Consider the following 22,264-nt stretch of genomic DNA (forward strand, 5'->3'; position numbering starts at 1 on the left):
TGGCCACAGTCAAATGACTGAAACAAGTAAAAGAGTATGAGATGAGACAGATTCGATTGGTATAACTTGAGACAAATTTCAGTTATTTCTAGCAAATCTTACAAGTACGTAGAGGCTCCATTGCTCCCACGTCGTTGTTTAGGCCAAGAAAACCCATGGCTGAACAGCTCTGACTATTCAGTGCTAGTCAAGGCGAAAGTGAGAATATGTACACCCGGTGTTTAGGGTTAGGGTTTTCGTTACGCCCAAAACGGGGGCCAAACAAGGACAGACATAGGTATTAAGTCGATTACATCGACTCCAGTGCGTAACTGGTACTTAATTTATCGACCCCGAAAGGATGAAAGGCAAAGTCGACCTCGGCGGAATTTGAACTCAGAACGTAGCGACAGACGAAATACCGCAAGGCATTTTGCCCGGCATGCTAACGGTTCTGCCATCTCGCGTACAAGGTGGTGTACGTACCTTTTACCACCGCCGGTGGGCAATACATGGTCGTTAACAGAATAAGTACGAAACTATGTGTAATAATTGATCTCTAAATGTATCTTTATTTTGGTTTTATTCGGATTCTGTTACTTCCGCCTGGCATCGACCAAAACCGTTTCTGGCGAAGAACTTTGTCGCATGTTAATCGAAATTAGCAAAGAAAATATAAAGTAAAACGGAAAAGTAAGTATTTATAGTGTTTAAATCGATATTAAATATTTTCAAGACCGATCTTCGGAATATGACTGTCTTTTCTCTGTGGGGAATGAAAAGAAGCAAAGAATTGGGAGGGTTTTTCTTCCCCTTCATGAATCTAATTTATTACGATTGTCCGCCAAAATTTCCATCAGAATCGTAATTTCCTTTGTATCAAACAACAGAAATATTACCAAAAAATAGGGTGGCTTTCGTCACTAATAAAAAGAATTCCTCAGATTTTATTTTTCGTTCTTTTGGGGTATTTTCACCATTTTATAGAATTTCACCTCACAAAACAGATGTCGATCGCCTTCCTAAAACAGAAAAAAAGAAAAGAATTCAGTATCTTTACTTTTTGAATTGTCTCGGTCTTTCTCTCCCTCTCAATAGCTGCCACGATTCACATGAATTAATTTTCTTTCCAATTTCCCGTCTCTTCTGAAATATTTTCAAGTCACATTAGAATTAAAATAAACAAACTACCAACTGCACCTCACATTTCATCGCGCCTTTCACGATCTATCGTATATACTTGAGTAACAGTTAATCTCAATTTAAAAGATGACTGCTTATCTTTGGCCCAAAAATTGCGCATTTTCTATAGCCCCCGTATAAAAGTGGACCCTAGTACTTCACGGACAACGGGACCACATTTGTGGATTAAGGCATAGTATTATCCTGTACGTAGAAATAACACTGTTACAAAATTGTGTGGCTACCTTACTGTAGCCTGCTCTATGGCTGGAATGCTCGGTGCTTAAAGTAAAACGCGATTTAATAGCGAGCACTACACATTTGTTGATGGGTGCTGCATCACCATTACTAAAATGAATGCACAGGATATGCTGCAAGCGTGCATACATCTTTAAGCCAAATAAACACATGCGTCATACACTCGTTGTTTACACGGTGTGAAACTTGTCTCACAGACAGGACTATCGGCAAACACCACAAAAGGGTTTGTATCAGGAAAATCAGAGCCCCAAAATTTTGACAGCATGGAAAAGCTGACATGAAAATGTTGATATATCAACTTCTCTAGTATGTGGGTTTTTGTTTTCTCTTTTACGTCTTAATGTCCAAGGGGTCAGACAGAATTGAGGCAGATTTTGTATTGTCTGCAACCTTCATTTGTTTCCAAGTAAAGTAATGCTGTCCTTTTACTAGTCATGTTCACTAGAGTCTGAAAGCAAATGACACTTCTTGCTTCCAAACATGAAGGCAAGGATCAGTTATCTTTTTAGGATATGATGTATTGTTAAAATATATTTCTCTGCTCTGTTATCATCATCATCATTTAGCATCCGCTTTCCATGCTAGCATGGGTTGGATGGTTCAACTGGGGTCTGGGAAGCCAGAAGGCTGCACCATGCCCAGTCTGGTCCGGCAATATTTCTACGGCTGGATGCCCTTCCAAATGCCAACCACTCCGTGAGTGTAGTGGGTGCTTTTTACGTGCCAGACGGGGCTGGCAAACGGCCACAGTCGGATGGTGCTTTTTACGTCACTTCTACAATTTATAAGTATAGTAATGAAATTAAATTTATGCTGTTTATTTATCCTTGAAATCTTATACTGTTTTCCTTATTATTTCAGAATCAGAGATGAAGCTGGCATAAACATTTTTGTTTTTTATACAAGAGAAGCATCATCAATATTTATCATCTTTTAAGGACAAACGATGTTTTGCTGAACAAATATAACTATTTTCACATAAATTTAATAAATTATATTGAACGATTTCCTCTGGGTAAGATTACTAACAACATTTGTGTAGGCCGTTCGCTTGAATGAGTACAATGCAATTCTGCATTTTAAATATATTCAGATAAATTAATGAAGCACTTTGCATCCAGATGATGGACACACAGCAGAAGAAAATTTATTAGAAATAAATTATAGAAAGGAAAGCAGCAAACATAATATATTTTGGCGAGAGAAGAAAAATTATTATTCAGTGAGTTAAGCAACTGTTATTGTTTGCTCTGAAAAGATGGCAAAAAGCTTGTCAAAGTCTTCATCTGAGTGTGATATCTGTAAAAAGTCATTCAGTTCAAGAGGTAATCTAACAACACATATGCGTATTCATACAGGAGAGAAACCATATCACTGTGATATCTGTGGTAAAAGGTTCTCTAGAAAAGATGAATTAACTATTCATAGACGTGTTCATACAGGAGAGAAACCATATCAGTGTGATATCTGTGGCCAATCATTCACTCGTAAAGATATTTTAACTACACATAAACGTATTCACACAGGAGAGAAACCTTATCAGTGTGATATGTGTAGTAAATCATTCTCTACGATTACTAACTTAACTGATCATAAACGCATTCATACTGGAGAAAGACCATATCATTGTAATTTCTGTGGTAAATCATTCAATCAAAATAATCAGCTAACTAAACACAAACGTATTCATACAGGGGAAAAGCCATATCACTGTGATATCTGTGACAAATCATTCTCTCGAAATGATGAGTTAACTACACACAAGCTCAGTCATACAGGAGAGAAACCTTATAGGTGTGATATCTGTGGTAAATCATACTTTGTAAATAATGCTTTGACTGTACACAAACGTATTCATACTGGAGAAAAACGATTTATTTGTGATATTTGTGGTAAAGCATTTGTTGGAAGTAATGATTTAAAGGGACATAAACGAATTCATACAGGAGAAAAACCATATCACTGTGATATCTGTGGTAAATCATTCCCTCGAAGTCATAGTTTGCGTAGTCACATACGTATTCATACTGGAGAAAAACCATATCATTGTGATATCTGCGGTAAATCATTCACTCAAAGTACTGCTGTAACTGTACACAAACGTGTTCATACCGGAGAAAAGCCTCGTATTCGTGGTAAAGCATTTTCACAAAGACCTGCTGTGACTGTACACAAGCCTATTCATACAAAAGAAAAGCCATATCACTGTGATGTCTGTGGTAAATCATTCACTCGAAATGATTCTTTGACTGATCACAAACGTATTCATACTGGAGAAAGGCCATATCAGTGTGATATCTGTGGTAAATCATTCTCTTACAGAAATGTATTAACTCAGCACAAACGTGTTCATATGCGAGAAAAGCCATATTGTAATAGCTGTGGTAATTTATTCTCTCAACAGGATGATTTAGCTAAACATGTCTGTATTCTTCCATGAGAGAAAGACTGAAAAATCTCTTAACAGTATACATTCATATCCATGCATGATACTAAATAAGAAGGAACAAACCAATCATAAAATATAGTATTTCATTATACTAAAATAGTATAGAAGTATATAACGTACTTATTATATATCTGGATTGTAGGTACACTTTTTCTGTAAGTTATGTATATTCTTTCAGGTATATTATGTTGATTCTTGTTTTATAATTATTGTATTTTATCTAGAAGCTAATTCTGTTGTTGGTAACGTCCATAATTTAAACTTTGACATGGTTCCTTCATGAGTTATGGGGAAATTTAATGTTAATTTGTAATATTAAACTTTACATAAAAACAAAATTGGTGGAGTAATTTTTTGAATTATCACCATCAATGTTTTTTCTATGTCCATTGTCAATGCTGGAATGTGTTGGACCACATCATCATCATTGAATGATGATGATAATAATTGTCATCTCAAGCATTTGCAATAGTCTCTTTGTATTTTTATAATAATCTAAACTCTAAATAAAACTGGTTTACTCTGAAATTATTCTTTCTTTATGTTTTAATAACCAAATCTTGTTTGCACATTTTCTAAACTGATTTTCACTGATTGTTTGCTTTAAAGCTATTTAATTCGTTGACACTATTTGTTAGAAGATCTCATCTGATGTTATGAGGAAGTGAATGAGATATAAATAACAGGATGATATTGTAGATGAAATGGTGATGATGGTGGCTTTGTTGTGGAGATGTGATATAGGAAGTTGGTTGACGAGAGCCAAGTGAGAGGTTGTCTAAAGACAAGATATTCCCCATTCTCAGATAATATTGGTTTCAAATTTTGGCAGAGGGCCAGCAACTTCAAGGGAGTTGGGGGTAAGTCAATTACATTGATGCCAGAGTTCAACTGGTACTCATTTTATTGCCATGAAATGATGAAAGCAAAGTTGACTTCAGTGCAATTTGAACCCAGAACGTAAAGGCAGATGAAATGTTGCTGATCATTTTGCTTGGTGTGCTAATCATTCTGTTAGATCCCCCACCTTCAAATATCCTCAGATAATATTAAAATGTGATATTATCATCATTTTACATTTATTTAAAATATTGTAGTATAGAAACTTACATGTATGATTGCTAATTGCATCAAGAACAAACAACATGATAATACAAAACCTCTCTATGAGTCATTGCAATATTCATAGTTTCTGTAGCTGGATGGCCTTCCTAAAGCCTACCACTTTACAGAATGGTCTTCTTTAGGAAGGGTGCTTTCTTCTTGTCAGTAGCACTGTTCAGGTGGCTGGATAACTTGAGACACAGAAAAAGAACAGGGAAGAGGGGAAAAGGCTCCCACAACTAAATGGGGAGCATTTGAAAGGGAGTGGGGAAGGGATATTGTATGTTCTAACTTTGCTCTCATGTGATTACAGCAACCGAGTTGTACCATAAATGGTGGAGTGATGGGTTTAGAGAATGAGAATTGAAGGGAATTTGATTTTAGGTTACATATTTGCTGCAATGTAAAGGTGAAACATACAAGATTTATTCCTTTCTAGTCATTGCATGTCCTCTTCTGTCAAAGTCATTGTCTCACTATCATACACAAACAATCATCCTTCAATCAGAAAGAGGGATCTGTTGTTGCTGAAGGAGGTAAAAGCTCTGAACTTTTTCCATCCTATTTTTATTGTAGCATCTACACTTTCAGGACATCCTCCTCCACTGCTAAATAATTTTCCACATTTAATAACTTTTCATAGTAGCACTTTCACACTTTTCAGAGTCACTTTGTGCACACAGGCCATTTTCCACTCGCACACATTTTTATCCTCAACATCTTGATCTCCCTTGTACACTGTCTAGCAATCTGGAACTCTTCAAGTCTCTGACCCTCTGAGCATCTCTAGATCCTCACACTGCAATCTTCTTAATTTCTGCTTTTGCTCTTACTGAGTGAACCTGTTACCAAGCTTGCTTTTTAAGTCTCTCCATCTTTCCCGTTTTTCCAAACCTGTCTCCTCGTGTTATGGCCCTGTCTACCTCACTATTCCACCCTGATGTCTGGTCTGGCTGAAGCTCTTCTCCAGTCTCAGATTTGGTCTGTCACCCTCAGAATGTTGTAATGATGATAAACCTTCTTGCTACTGGTGCAAGGGCCTGATATTCTGGGGAAGGGGTTTAGTTGAATACATCAATCCCAGTACTTGACTGATACTTAATTTATAGACACTGAAAGGATGAAAGGTAAAGTCAACCTAGGTTGTATTTAAACCCAGATGTGCTGGTGGCCCTTATAAAAAACACCTGTACTGGTGACATGTGAAAGGCACCTGGTACACTCTGGAGTGGTTGGCATTAGGAAGAGCACCCAGCCACAGAAACCAGACTGGAGCCTAGTGTAGCTCTCTGGTTTCCTCGTCTCATGGCAAACTGTCTAACCTATGTCAGCATGGAAAACAGGCATTAAATGATGTCTGATGATATGTGTGTATATATATATATGCATGGAAATGATAGATAAAGCAATTAAGGTTATGAAGACAAGGAAAGGTCCTCATCCATCAGAAATTACTGTTGATGTGTTTAAAATGTCTGGTGGAGTGGAGCATAGCCTAGTCACCAATATATTAATCAAGTTGTCTAGAAAGGTGTCACACCCAATGACTAGAGAGGCAGCATTATAGTCAACTGTTAAATAGATGAAGAAGATGCCTTTGCAAGAGTAATTACAAAGGTGATAGAAGTTGCAAAACAGATCATTGCTGAAGTAATTAGGAAGAGAGTTTAGATGAGTCACAGTTTGGTTTTGTGCAAGGGAGAAGCACTAGTGATGCTATGTACCTAGAGAGGTAGCTGTAGAAGTAATTAACCAAAAATAAACCTCTGTACTTGACTTTTGTTGATATGAAGAAAGTCTTTGACAGGACCCCGATTCCACTCCCTTATACATACATACATACAGGGTGTCCAGAATCTATCAGAACAAAAGAAATGAATGGGAAAGTTTCATTAAGAAACTCTGGAACACTCAACTAACAATGGGGGCAATGCAACAGTAACTGTTGGTTGCAATTGGTGCCAATGTAGCACAACAAATTCTTGTAAAAAATCAAGGTAAGTGTTGGAAATAATTGTTTCTTTTGCAATGAAGAATGGGCCAATTTCTCAATGTAACATGAGGCTGCACCAGACATTGACTTTTGGACTGCTTCTCTCCAGTTCTATTTGTGTGGGTTTTCTGAACCCCAGATCCTGTTGTTGGTGTCTAACATGTCCACCACAAATGGTTTCATTTGGGCTGAAGTACTTGCAAAAGTTGCATTTTATAAGCATAGAACCTCTGTTTCCTGTGCAAAACTTTATGTATTGTTGACTATGGTAGACTTAACTGGTCTTTGTAGTACTATGTTGAATTGGTGCATGAATTTGCTCAAAGTATTCCATAGATGTTTTTGGTCATACGGGCCTTGTTTTCTGTAGGAGCAGCCAAGTACAGTAAGACATCTATTACTATCCCTCTATTATACTCTAAGCTCTCACCTTGCACAAAGCTTCTTCTTTTGGCCCTGTTCCCTCACCCAGCTGAGAGGTCTTTGTTTTGCAAAATACTTGGTAACTCCACAGGTGTTGGTGCCACATAAGAAGCATGCAGTACACTTTGTAAAGTGGTTGACGTTAGGAAGGGCATCCAGCTATAGAAACCCTGGCAGTGTCTGATGCAGTTCTCTGGCTTGCTAGCTCCTCTCAAATTGTCCAACTTATGTTAAAAAAGAAGACGGCTGTTAAATGATGAGGATGTCTTGATTCTGTAAACTTTTCATGCCAGGCTCTGATGCTTACATGAGTTGGTCGTTGTTTTCCATTCTTCACCCATTAATTCCACTGAACTTGAGTGTCTGATTTGGTCTCTATGAACCAGATTAAAAATTGCACCTTCTCTTGTGGTGGTATGACTTCCATTACAAGTCAGAGATGATAATACATAATAATAACCATGTCCAAAACATCCTATCACTGTTGACTACAGAAGGATACAGGTGACCCAGCGGTGAAGCACGTATTTTGAAAGTCAATAATCAGTTCTTGAGAAGACATCAAAATATGAAATTGGTCGTTTGTCCAGACAACAAAATGTTGTTGAATTAACGGCAATCAGAAAACAGCATTCATACAACTATGGTATTTCTACCTCGCCTCACAACCACAATGAAACTCATTGGATATTTTCGATTTGCAGCCAAGTACCGAATCTAACTCACTTGATGCTTATTAAGAAATTAACTCGTGTCTCGCAACACCCTGTGGCCTTGAACACTTATCACTGATGTGTCTACTACTTCATGTGTGATCAAGGAATAAATTGCTGTTGATTAACAAAAAGGAAAAAAACGTTGCCTTCTGATATCTATTGCTACCCTCATGTAAAACATACATTTATACATTTCACACATGCACACATCTAAATATACTTTCTAAAGTGGTAATCCTAAGTTAATTTTCCTCTTTGTTATTGTGTTACTCTTTTACTTGTTTCAGTCATTTGACTGCGGCCATGCTGGAGCACCGCCTTTAATCGAGCAAATCGAACCCGGGGACTTATTCTTTGTAAGCCCAGTACTTATTCTATCGGTCTCTTTTTGCCGAACCGCTAGGTTACGGGGACGTAAACACATCAGCATCGGTTGTCAAGCAATGCTAGGGGGACAAACACAGTCACACACACACACATACATATATATATATATATATATATATATATATACATATATACGACAGGCTTCTTTCAGTTTCCGTCTACCAAATCCACTCACAAGGCATTGGTCGGCCCGGGACTATAGCAGAAGACACTTGCCCAAGATGCCACGCAGTGGGACTGAACCCGGAACCATGTGGTTGGCTAGCAAGCTACTTACCACACAGCCACTCCCGTTATATATTATAAATATATTGTATATATTAATAACAAACACATACACAGCATTGTGGCATTGTATAGCGTGGAATACATTAATGAACTTAGTATTCCAATCAAGATTGAAGGGTATAACTTGAGGGAAATTTGACAGTTATTTCTGGCAGATCGTACAAATACGTAGACGTTCTATAGCTCCTACGTCGTTGTTTAGTCGAAGAAAAACCTAGCCTGAGCAGTCAAATGCTGATCAATCCATAGTTATTAAAAGAATAACTACGAAACGATGTGTAAGAATAAATATCCATGTTATTATATTTCCGCCTGGCATCGACCAAAATCATTTCCGGAGAAGAACTTTCTCTCGTCTTAATCGAATTTATCCAAGAAAATATAAAGGTAAAACGGAAAAGTGAGTATTTATAGTGTTTAAATCGATAGAAAGATATTTTCAAGACGGATCTTCGGAATATGACTGTCTTTTCTCCTTGTAGAATGAAAAGAGCAAAGAATTTGGATTGTTTTTTTCTTAATCATTTAAAATTTCTCTCAGAATCGTAATTTCTTTTATATTAAAAACAGGAAAAACTACAAAAAGTTTTTCAGTGGCTTTCGAAATAGTTGTCACTAATGAAGTAGAATTTCTCAGAGCTTTTTTTTTCATTATATCCCCTACCAGATTTGTTCAAGTGCCTTTTCTATTTTCCTAGCTGCTATCCTCTTTTACTTGTTTCAGTCATTTGACTGCGGCCATGCTGGAGCACCGCCTTTAATCGAGAAACCCGACCCCGGGACTTATTCTTTTGTAAGCCCGGTACTTATTATATCGGTCTCTTTTTGCCGAACCGCTAAGTTACAGCGACATAAACACACCAGCATCAGTTGTCAAGCGATGTTGGGGGGACAAACACAGACACACAAACACACACACGCTTAAATATATATATATATATATATATACGACGGGCTTCTTTCAGTTTCCGTCTACCAAATCCACTCACAAGGCTTTGGTCGGCCCGAGGCTATAGTAGAAGACACTTGCCCAAGATGCCACGCAGTGGGACTGAACCCAGATCCATGTGGTTCGTAAGCAAGCTACTTACCACACAGCCACTCCTGCGCCGAGTATGTTCAGTAAATTATTGTTTTCTCATTTTTCTTTTCTTTTAAAACTTCTTTGGTGGGGAACACCTTTCACTTCGTTCCCGCCCCCTTTTAATCATTCCCTTGAATTTATTCAATTCATCCAGCCTCGTGTCTTCGCTTTTTTCTTTTGTCTCCTTACTTCATCAGTTTTCTTCAAACATTTTTACCATTTCTTCCTCAGACGACACAAAATCTGAAGAAGAATAATTCAAATTTTCACAACTCATCACACGACGCCCCTCCATTAAACAAGTGGGAAAATATCAAACCGGTTGGGCAGCCAAAAAACACGTCAGTAGTTGAACCAACCAAAACAATAAACCGGAGGCAAGCTTCTTTATTTCAATATTTTGCCATAAAGTCATAACATAGGGGGACACTACAAAACATAGAGGGGACATATAACAATTAAAAATATGTAGAAATAAAATATGATACTGTGAGTAACATGAAAATGAATATGGAGCCAGGTGCGGCCCCCTGGCTTCCCAGATCCCGGTCGAACCGTCCAACCCATGCTAGCATGGAAAACGGACGTTAAACGATGATGATGATGAAATTAAGGTTATGATAACATGCATGATATGTGAAAATGAAAATATGATGAGTGTGCTACTCATCCCACGCTGAGTAACACCACTCGCTACCTCTGAGTCCGAATTCTTCTTTAGTCCCTGGTCTAGTCCCTCTATTTCCGCGCTCGCTATCACTCAATGACAACATTCTTTCGTAACCTTTTTCACCGGGGGAAGGGTCTTCTAAATTCTGTGGTGTCTGCTCTTTTTCTTTCACTTTTTTTCCTGTGGGGGAAAGGGAGTGGGTGGGTCTGAGTGGTCTTGGGTGGGATGGAGTTGGACTGGGGTACCACATCACACTCAGTGTTCTTTCTTTTCTTCCTCTTCTTCCTTCTACTCTCTGTTACTATCCATTCTTCCTCCTTTCCTCCGTCTTTCATTTCATCCTCTTTTTTTCTCCTCCGTCTCTGCAACTGGTTGTTTCATCTATTGTTTTCTTCTGTAGAGGGCAGTGTGCTCTAACGTGGCCTTTTTGGCCACATTTAAAGCATCACGGAATTCTGCCCTCTAGCCATACTCTCAATATTATTTCTCCCAATGTCACTTTCCGCCAAATTTTCCAGCTGCTTCAACTACGTTTGTATAATTTCCAATATTTTTCCTTTATATCCTCCTACCTCCGTCTCTGTGGCTTGGAGGACAGCCACCTCCACCTCACTTCCAATGAGGACGGCTGCTGCAACCCAAGCCACTTCTATATCGGGTGGAATTCCTTCTACCCTCACCTTAGAAGTCTTTCTTCCAAGGTACATGAGTAGGAGTACTAATTCCTCCGTTTTTTACAGTTGTACTCACCAGCCTCTTTGCCTCCTCCACTGTCCTAAACTGGACAACCACCGTCCCATATCCATTTCCTTTCGCTATATATGTCACTTCCTTCGAAAGCCCCTTCAGAGCTTTTTCTACTTTTTCCATCTCCATCCGCTCCACCTTCCTACTCTCCACAGAGAGCACCTTGTAGGTAATGGTCTTCTTTTCCATATTTACCATAACCCTTTTCGGGGGTAATAACTTTACATCACTGCCCACCTTCTGTGTCATCTTACACAGCTACTTGAGTCCGGTTAGGTCCACTTCCCTTTTCTTTACCCCTGCAGCCTCAGCAAAACTCTTTGCTCTTTCCAAATGTTTGTCAATTCTGTTTACCGCCTTAACGAGCTCATCCTCTGCTGAGAATAGTTCATATTCGCTAAGGTCCAAATACATTCCTTTCCACTGGTATGACACTCACCGACAAACCACTGCCAAGCAGCTCAAAATATTCCATCTGTCTTGTCAAAAATCAGCACAGCGAATAATAAACTGAGTAAGGTAATGCTGTCCCTTTACTGGTCATGTTCACAGAAGACTGGAAACAAATTATAGAGATACACTGGAGGAATTTAGTTGTTCTGATCAAGGTTTCATTTCTACAATTTATAAGTATAGTAATGAAATTACATTTATGCTGTTTATTTATCCTTGAAATCTTATACTCTTTTCCTTATTATTTCAGAATCAGAGATGAAGCTGGCATAAACATTTTTGTTTTTTATACACCAGAAGCTTCATCAATATTTATCATCTTTTAAGGACAAATGATGTTACACTGAACAAATATAACTATTTTCACATAAATTTAATGAATTACGTTGAATGATTTGTGTAGGCCGTTTGCTTGAATGAGTACAATGCAATTCTGCATTTTAAATATATTCAGATAAATTTATAAAGAACTTTGCATCCAGATGATGGAAACAGCAGAAGGAATGTTTGTTAGAAATATATTATAGAAAGGAAAGCAGCAGACTATATATTGTGGTGAAAGAAGGAAAATTATCAGTGAATGAGTTAAACAACTGTACTTTTGGTACTGAAAAGATGGCAAAAAGCTTAGCAAAGTCTTCATATCAATGTAATATCTGTAACAAGTCATTAAGTTCAAGAAGTAATTTAGCTGATCACATACGTATTCATACAAGAGAGAAACCATTTCGCTGTAATTTTTGTGGTAAAAAGTTCGCTAGAAAGGGTGAAATACCTGTTCATGTACGTATTCATACAGGTGAGAAACCATATCAGTGTAATATCTGTGGTCAATCATTCACTCGTAAAGATATTTTAACCACACACGGACGTGTTCATACAGGAGAGAAGCCATATCACTGTGATATCTGTGGTAAAAGGTTCACTAGAACTGGTGATTTAACTGTTCATGTACGTGTTCATACAGGTGAGAAACCATATAAGTGTAATTTGTGCAGTAAGTCATTCGCTAAAAGTACCAATTTGACCGATCATAAACGCATTCATACTGGAGAAAAACCATACCAATGTGATTTCTGTAGTAAATCGTTTAATCAAAATAACCAGTTAATTAAGCACAGACGTATTCACACAGGGGAAAAGCCATATCACTGTAATATCTGTGACAAATCATTTGCTCGAAATGATGAGTTAACTACACACAAACACATTCATACAGGAGAGAAACCTTAGAGGTGTGATATCTGTGGCAAATCATTCCCTCAAAATAGTGCCTTGACTGTACTCAAACGTATTCATACAGGAGAAAGCCGATATATTTGTGATATCTGTTGTAAATCATTCCTCCAAAACAATCTTTTGCGTCATCACAAACATATTCATACTGGAGAAAAACTATATCATTGCGATATCTGTGATAAATATTAAACTTTACATAAAAACAAAATTGGTGGAGTAATTTTTTGAATTATCACCATCAATGTTTTTTCTATGTCCATTGTCCATGCTGGAATGTGTTGAACCACATCATCATCATCATCATTGAATGATGATAATGATTGTCATCTCAAGCATTTTGTCATTTCAAGTGTAAATTCCAAGAGTTCTGACTGCAACAGTCTCTTTGTATTTTTATAATAATCTAAACTCTAAATAAAACTGGTTTACTATGAAATTATTCTTTCTTTATGTTTTAATAACCAAATCTTGTTTGCACATTTTCTAAACTGATTTTCACCAACTGTTCACTTTAAAGCTATTTAATTCGTTGACACTTATCCTCAACATCTTGATACTCTCTTGTACACTGTCTAGCAATCTGGAACTCTTCAAGTCTCTGACCCTCAGAGCATCTCTAGATCCTCACACTGCAATCTTCTTAATTTCTGCTTTTGCTCTTACTGAGTGAACCTGTTACCAAGCTTGCTTTTTAAGTCTCTCCATCTTTCCCGTCTTTCCAAACCTGTCTACCTCACTGTTCCACCCTGATGTCTGGTCTGGCTGAAGCTCTTCTCCAGTCTCAGATTTGGTCGTCACCCTGAAATTTTGGGGAAGGGTTTTAGTTGAATGCATCAGTCCCAGTACTTGACTGAAGCTTAATTTATAGACACTGAAAGCATGAAAGGTAAAGTCAATCTAGGTTGTATTTAAACTCTGATGTGCTGGTGGCCCTTATAAAAAACACCTGTACTGGTGACATGTGAAAGGCACCTGGTACACTCTGGAGTGGTTGGCATCAGGAAGAGCACCCAACCACAGAAACCAGACTGGAGCCTGGTGTAGCTCTCTGGTTTCCCTTCTCATGGCAAACTGTCTTACCTATGTCAGCATGGAAAACGGATGTTAAATGATGATGTGTGTATATTTGTGTGTGTGTCTGTGGATATAAGAATGGAAGGAAAGTTTTTCTGATGAGAACACAACAGAGAGGCCAGCTATCTGAATTGACATCAAGTATGATAGATGAAGCAATTAAGGTTATGAAGACAAGGAAAGGTCCTCATTTATCAGAAATTACTGTTGATATGTTTAAAATGTCTGGTGGAGTGGAGCATAGCCAAGTCACATCATCATCATCGTCGTTTAGCGTCCACTTTCCATGCTAGCATGGGTTGGATGGTTCAATTGGGGCCTGGGAAACCAGAAGGCTGCACCAGGCCCAGTCTGATCTGGCAATGTTTCTATGGCTGGATGCCCTTCCTAATGCCAACCACTCCGTGAGTGTAGTGGGTGCTTTTTACATGCCACCGGCACAGGTGCCAGATGAGGCTGGCAAACGGCCACGGTCGGATGGTACTTCTTACGTGCTACAATATATTAATCAAGTTGTCTAGAAAGGTGTCTCACCCAATGACTAGAGAGGCAACATTGTAGTTAACTGTTGCCTGGGTGTCATAACCTACAGCCACATTGTATTATTTGCTTCTTTCTTATGAGTAGAATTGGCAAACGAGGAGCATGAAGCAAAATACTCTTTCTTATAAATGTGTTTTTCAGCCATTTTGTGATGAACAATGCTGAAATTGTCACCAAAAACATGTAGAATAGCAGCTTAGATTAGAATAAAATCCTAAAAATGCCCTCCAAAATGAGCTAGATTTACAGATGTAAAGAATTGGATGATGAATGAGAACGTTGAGATATCCATTTTGCAGAAGGTAAGGACAGAACACACAACCAGGTCCAGGAGTCGAACTCACAGCTCCATTACTGACCAGCCCTGCGTATTCAGCACTGGTCAATCCATAGTTGTTAACTGAATAACCACGAAACTATGTGTAATTATAAATCCCTAAGTCAGCGTTTCCTAAACTTCAAAACGGAATGTGGTTCTACTTAAGAAGAGTGGTCCCAGTGCGCACATGCGTACTCGCGCATACGCGCCAGCTAGTCGTGACTAGTCGATCCTACAACGACTACCTAGCAAAGTAAATAAAACAAAATTAATAATTTGGATGTTTTCGGTTTGAACGGCAGTTTTTTAAAATAATTTCCACGTAACTAAACACTTTTAAACTTCGTATACTGGTAGAATGTGTTTATAAAACATCTTTTTCTCGTGGCTTTATTGAGAAAATTCTATATTTGTTGTTTTTTTCCTTCAATTTCTGCAATTTCAACCAATCAATGACGTCTATTGAGGTAAAAAAAAAACATTCTGTGCCGTATGAATATGTCCCTCGTTTAAGAAACAGATTGGGTTTATTTACATTTGTGAAGAAAAAAATATACCCTTCCCCCACCACCCCTAACTCTAACCCTAAAACAGATTGAAATGCAATAGATCGATACTAGGGTCATAATTATGGGTGATAATTTCATATGACAGCGCTAGAAAAAACTGCCGTTCAAACCGAAAAGATCCAATAATTTTTTTACACAAAGTAAATAATTTTTTAAAAACAAACTAAATAAAACACGAAAACACAAAGTTAGGATCGGATAGTCACGACTTGCTAGCGCAGATGCACTAGTACGCGAGTGCGCGCACCGGGACCACTCTTTTGAAGTAGTACCCGAAATGTTGGGGTCGCGAAGTTCTGTTTATATGTTATTTCCGAAATCGCATTACATTTTATTTTGTCATTTAGCACCACATACCTATGTGAAAGGATTTTTTCAGCTTTAATCGTTCAAGGCTGAAAAAAGTAGAATTTGCTTTATGTCCTGCAGTGTCGAATGCTAAACCAAAGTTTAATTTGCTAGGCAACAAAAACAGGTACATGGGGGCACACTGATTTTTTTTACTTTGGCCTACTTTTGTACTCGAAACAAATTTAAAACTACTTTTATTTTGACAAATAATATAACTACTTTTTTTAAAAAAAATATGTATATTATTCAGCAAAAAAATAAATGATTTATGTATTTATTTCTATGTTTTATATTCAACTAGCAGTATCGCCCGGCGTTGCTCGGATTTGTAAGGGAAATAACTATAAAGCATTTTTAGAGAGTTATAGCCAAAATATAGCAAAATAATGCATTAAAAATGGAAAAAAAATTATGGTAAATTTTTTTTAAATCGTTGACTCTTCGTAGACATTTTTAGAGAGTTACTTCCCTTATATAATAGCGAAAAAATGCATTAAAATGGAAAAAAATGATGGTAAATTATTTTTTAAATTGTAGACTCATCGTAGACGCGCGCTAATACCCAGGAGGGCTCGATATGAATCGATATGATAACCGGTTTTGGTTAAACTGCACCGCAAAATGTGGGAGTAGTTAGGAATCTAAATCGTAGGAGACAGACACACAACTTGACTTTTATATATAAAGATATCCGCGAAAAATCTAGTGAGGGAATATGGGGTCATGAATGTAAAAAAGTTTACGAAGTGCTGCTCTAGAAATCTTTATTATAAGGCATAGGGCCTGAATAAGAAGCGCTGCTCTAAACGTTACCATATTTTTGGTTTTCTATTTATAATAATAAATGTTTTATTTTTCGGATTCTGTTACTTCCGCCTGGCATCGACCAGAATCATTTCCGGCGAAGAACTTTGTCGCATGTTAATCGAATTTATCAAAGAAATTATAAAGGTAAACGGAAAAGTGAGTATTTATAGTGTTTGAATCGATATAAAATATTTTCAAGACGGATCTTCGGAATAACCGTCGTTTCTCCTTGTGGAATGAAAAAGCAAAGAATTGGGAGGGTTTTTCTTTCCCCTCATGAATCTAATTTATTACGATTGTCCGCCAAAATTTCTATCAGAATCGTAATTTCCTTTGTATCAAACAACAGAAATACTACCAAAAAATAGGGTGGCTTTCGGAATTGCTCTCAGTAATAAAATGGCATTTATCTGATTTTTTTTCGTAATCTTTTTTTGGTATTTTCGCCGTTTTATAGAATCTCTCTTTGCAAATCAGATATCAATCACCTTGTACAAAAAAATAAGTAAAAAGAAAAGAATTCAGTATCTTTGCTTTTTCGAAATGTCTCAGTCTCTCTCTGTTCCTCTAAGTCACGCCTTCGGAAAAGCTGCCACGATTCACATGAGTTTTATTTCTTTGCAGTTCTTCGTCTGTTCTGAAATATTTACAATTCACATTAGAAATAAAATAAAATAAAATAACAAAAACTACCAACTTCACACCCACACTTCATCGCGCCTTTCACGATCTATATCTTTTACCTGTTTCTGTCATTAGACTGCGGCCAGGTTGGGGCATCGCCTCTCAAAGGTTCAGACGAACAAATCGATCCTAGTACTTATTTTTTAAAGTCAGGTACTTACTATGTCGGTTACTATTTGCCTAAACGCTATGTTACGGTGACGTAAACAAACCGACTTCAGTTGTCAAGCGATGGTGGAGAGGACACACACACGCCCGGCTTCTTTCAGTTTCCGTCTATCGAATCCTTTCGTAAAGCATTTGTCGGCTCTGGATCATAGTAGAAGACACCTGTCCAAGGTGCCATGGACTGAACCCAGAAGCATGCGATTGGGAAGCGAACTTCTTACCTCACAGCCACACCTGCGCCTGTAGGTGATTTTTTTTTCATCATGCTTCTGTATTTCTCATTTTGAAAGACTTGTTATATACTTGCCATTTCTCTTTTTTTCAAAAAATACGTTTTTTAAAATTCTTCGCCCTTCATCCTGAAATTACCATTCCATTCCTGAAAAAATTGTTTAAAATTCCATTTTTAACAGTTTGTTCCCACCTCTTGTTTTTTTTTATTTTTTCGCTTTTTTTGCCTTTCTGTAGAATACTTTTCCCTTTTCTTTGCAAGATTACAAGTAAATATAACAAAGATGCCATGCCTACTACATGTTTATTGATTATTTTTCATCCCCAACTGACATCTTTTTCACACTTCTGCTGTTGTTAAAAAATTTCTTGCTTGTATAACATGGTAAACAAAAAGGGAAAGAAAGAAGAAGCAAGAATTTACTAAGACAACTTAATGCATCAGTTTGATTTTCAACATCAACAGGCGAACTTTTCTGACTGTTTTTCCCTGAAGCATCCTCCAGAAAATGAAGAAATATGAGTTTTAGTGACGGAAAATTCTGCTGCACCGAAACATGTTTTCTCAGAGAGTGCTATTTGCAAGATATTTTATCCAAGACTTACAAAATTGGATGTGTGAAGAATATGATTGGAATTCTGAAAGTAGTATCTACAAAATGATAATTTCAGTTGTTCAAAAAGTAGAAAAGAATATTTGCAACTGAAGAAAAGTATGATATCATTGTTGTCCACATGGCTGCTGAATGTCTTTCAGCATCCAAAAGTTGTTCCTTGTCCTGGAAAGTTGAGATCATGGAATGAGACAACTGGAGATTGCATGTGATAGTATGAACAGTTCCCTCTTATTGGTTTATTACTGGTAGTCCTAGCTTCTAGTGGTCATAAGTCAAGGATAATCTTATGTATATGCACAATTTAATATGTGCCGTAATGTAATATGGATGTACATTGTGCATTCCTGCGAGCCATAAGGGACAAAAGGGTTTGTATCAGGAAAATCATGGAGCCTCAAAATTTTGACAGCATGGAAAAGCTGACATAAAAATGATGGTATATCAACTTCTCTAGTATATTGTGCTTTTGTTTTTCTTTCTTACGTCTTAATGTCCAGGGGGTCAGACAGAATTGAGGCAGATTTTGTATTGTCTGCAACCTTCACTTGTTTCCAAGTAAAGTAATACTGTCCCTTTACTAGTCATGTTCACTAGAGTCTGAAAACAAATGACACTTCTTGCATAACCGAGATTCTTGCTTCCAACCATCGGACAACATGAAGGCAAGCAGACAGTTATCTTTTGAGGATATGATGTATTGTTAAAATATATTTCTCTGCTCTGTTACATATGTAAAGTTATAGAGATACACTGGAGGAATTCAGTTGGTCTGATCAAGGTTCACTACTACAATTTATAAATATAGTAATGAAATTAAATTTATGCTGTTTATGCATTCTTGAAATCTTATACTGTTTTCCTTATTATTTCAGAATCAGAGATGAAGCTGGCATAAACATTTTTGTTTTTTATACAAGAGAAACATCATCAATATTTATCATCTTTTAAGGACAAATGATGTTTTGCTGAACAAATATAACTATTTTCACATAAATTTAATGAATTACATTGAATGATTTGTGTAGGCCGTTCGCTTGAATGAATATAATACAATTCTGCATTTTAAATATATTCACATTCAGATGATAGAGACAGCAGAAGGAATATTTGTTAGAAATAAATTACAGAAAGGAAAGCAGCAGACATATGTATTGTGGTGAGAGAAGGAAAATTATTATTCAGTGAGTTAAGCAACTGTTTCAAGATGGCAAAAAGCTTGTCAAAGTCTTCATATGAATGTGATATCTGTAAAAAGTCATTCACTTCAAGAGGTAATCTAACTACTCATGTACGCATTCATACAGGAGAGAAACCATATCACTGTGATATCTGTGGTAAAAGGTTCTCGAGAAAAGATGAATTAACTATTCATAGACGTGTTCATACAGGAGAGAAACCATATCAGTGTGATATCTGTGGCCAATCATTCACTCGTAAAGATATTTTAACCACACACAGACGCATTCACACAGGAGAGAAACCTTATCAGTGTGATATGTGTAGTAAATCATTTTCTAAAAGTACCAACTTGACCGATCACAAACGCATTCATACTGGAGAAAAACCATATCATTGTGATTTCTGTGGTAAGTCGTTCAATCAAAATAACCAGTTAATTAAGCACAAACGTATTCACACAGGAGAAAAGCCCTATCACTGTGATATCTGTGAGAAATCATTTGCTCGAAATGACGAACTAACTACACACAAACACATTCATACAGGAGAGAAACCTTATAGGTGTGATATCTGTGGTAAATCATTCCCTCAGAATAGTGCCTTGACAGGACACAAACGTATTCATACAGGAGAAAAACCATTCCCTTGTGATATCTGTGGTAAAGCATTTGTTCAAAGTAGTGATTTAAAAGGACACAAACGAATTCATACAGGAGAAAAACCATATCATTGCGATATCTGTGGTAAAGCATTTTCTCAAAGTCCTGCTGTAACTGTACACAAACGCATTCATACAAGAGAAAAGCCATATCACTGTGATATCTGTGGTAAATCATTCCCTCGAAGTAATTCTTTGACTGATCATAAACGTATTCACACAGGAGAAAAACCATATCATTGTGATATTTGTGGTAAATCATTTATTCGGAGTAACGATTTAAAGGGACATAAACGTATTCACACTGGTGAAAAACCGTATCATTGCGATATCTGTGGTAAATCATTCTCTCAACGTACTGCTGTGATTGTACATAAACGTGTTCATACCAGAGAGAAGCCATATCATTGTGATATCTGTGGTAAATCATTCTCTTACAGTAACCTATTAACTAAGCACAAATGTATTCATATGGGGGAAAAGTTATATCCATGTAATATCTGTGGTAATTCATTCTCTCAACAGGATGATTTAGCTAAACATGTCTGTATTCTTTCATGAGAGAAAGACTGAAAAATCTCTTAAATGTCTGTATTCATACCCATGTAGGAAACTAAATAAGAAGGAACAAACAAATCATAACATATAGTATTTCATCATACTAAAATAGTATAGAAGTGTGTCATGTACTTCTGGTTTGTGGGTACACTTTTTCTGTAAGTTATGTATATTCCTTCAGGCATATTATGTTGATTCTTGTTTTATCATTATTGTATTTTATCTAGAAGCTGTTGTTGGTAATATTTATAATTTTATCTTCAACATGGTTCCTTCATGAGTTTATGATGAAAATTAATGTTAATTTTTCATTGTGATATTAAACTTTACATAAAAACAGATTGGTGGAGAAATTTCAGGAATTATCATCATCAATGTTTTTTCTATATCCATTGTCCATGCTGGAATGTATTGGACCACATCATCATCATCATCACTGTTGAATGATGATGACAATGATTGTCATCTCAAGCGTTTTGTCATTTCAAGTGTAAATTCCAAGAGTTCTGACTGCAACAGTCTCTTTGTATTTTTATAATAATCTAAACTCTAAATAAAACTGGTTTACTCTGAAATTATTCTTTCTCTATTTTTTAATAACCAAATCTTGTTTGCACATTTTCTAAACTGATTTTCACTGATTGTTTGCTTTAAAGCTATTTAATTCATTGACACTATTTGTTTGAAGATCTGATCTGATGTTATGAGGAAGTGAATGAGATATAAATAACAGGATGATATTGCAGATGAAATGTAAAGATAATTCTCATTTAAAATATTGTAATATAGAAACTTACATGTATGTTTGCTAATTGTATCAAGAACAGACATGATAATAAGAAACCTCTATTTGAGTCATTGCAATATTCAGAAGCAGAATAACTGAATTGCTGGAAATCTTATTTCTTCTTTTGGGGAATGATGTTAAAACATCAAAACATTGATGTATTGGACAGAAAACATTTCTCATTCACTCACAATAAAAGCCTTTTTTAATATGAGTGCAGATTCTAATATTTAAGCTGTAAACAAAGAACCTGGATTTCATTATTTAACCATATTAGAAAAAAAAAAAAGGAATATATTCTATGTGAGTATAGTTTATATGATTCACTCTAAAATATTCAAGAAGGTCAGATGTTTCTTTTAAACTTGCTTGTTGTTAGCAATGGAGTTGGTGGAGACGAGAAAAGCATTATTTAAAGACATTTCAGTTTACTGTATTTTAATCCTCAGAACTCCAGTGGCCACTATTTTGGCAGCCAGCCACATGTACATATGCACCCGTGGCCACTTTACTGGCTGCCATGTTGTACTGTTTACAAACACCCCACCAGCTGCAAATTCATATACAAATTCTGGCTGCCAGCTGCAGATACGAATACCCCAGCGGCTGCTTTACTGGCCAGGATTTTCTGCTTTGGAAAACTAGATTGTAACTGCTGGTTCGACTGGCACCACAAGCCAGTCAAACCTGGGGTGAGGGTGCCGAGGACAATGAGTATCTGGGGGGGTTCAAAGGGTTTACAAC

General features: G+C 36.8%; 2 protein-coding genes across 2 annotated transcripts; both read left to right on the top strand.

The window, feature by feature from the left end:
• Nucleotides 1-562: 562 nt before the first annotated feature.
• On the top strand, nt 563-20,908 carry LOC115218509 (zinc finger protein 91-like). Its single transcript, XM_029788369.2, has 3 exons — nt 563-672; nt 2,284-3,526; nt 19,885-20,908. Exons 2-3 carry the CDS (start codon nt 2,681-2,683, stop codon nt 20,734-20,736), a joined length of 1,698 nt encoding a protein of 565 aa, XP_029644229.2. The 5' UTR covers nt 563-672; nt 2,284-2,680; the 3' UTR covers nt 20,737-20,908.
• LOC115218680 (zinc finger protein 2 homolog) lies at nt 8,804-13,412 on the top strand. Its single transcript, XM_029788608.2, has 2 exons — nt 8,804-9,182; nt 11,987-13,412. The coding sequence occupies exon 2, from the start codon at nt 12,352-12,354 to the stop codon at nt 12,967-12,969; it is 618 nt and encodes a 205-aa protein (XP_029644468.1). The 5' UTR covers nt 8,804-9,182; nt 11,987-12,351; the 3' UTR covers nt 12,970-13,412.
• Nucleotides 20,909-22,264: the final 1,356 nt, after the last annotated feature.

Source organism: Octopus sinensis, linkage group LG13 (genome assembly GCF_006345805.1).
Source record: "Octopus sinensis linkage group LG13, ASM634580v1, whole genome shotgun sequence".
Lineage (NCBI taxonomy): Eukaryota > Metazoa > Mollusca > Cephalopoda > Octopoda > Octopodidae > Octopus > Octopus sinensis.

What these genes read in the sequence shown, in the direction of transcription:
- LOC115218680 (XM_029788608.2), top strand. Translation starts at nt 12,352, where the DNA reads ATGGCAAAAAGCTTAGCAAAGTCTTCATATCAATGTAATATCTGTAAC.
- LOC115218509 (XM_029788369.2), top strand. Translation starts at nt 2,681, where the DNA reads ATGGCAAAAAGCTTGTCAAAGTCTTCATCTGAGTGTGATATCTGTAAA. An exon ending in CTGTAACTGTACACAAACGT is followed by an intron (nt 3,527 to 19,884) that starts GTTCATACCGGA and finishes GATCACAAACGC; the next exon opens with ATTCATACTGGAGAAAAACC.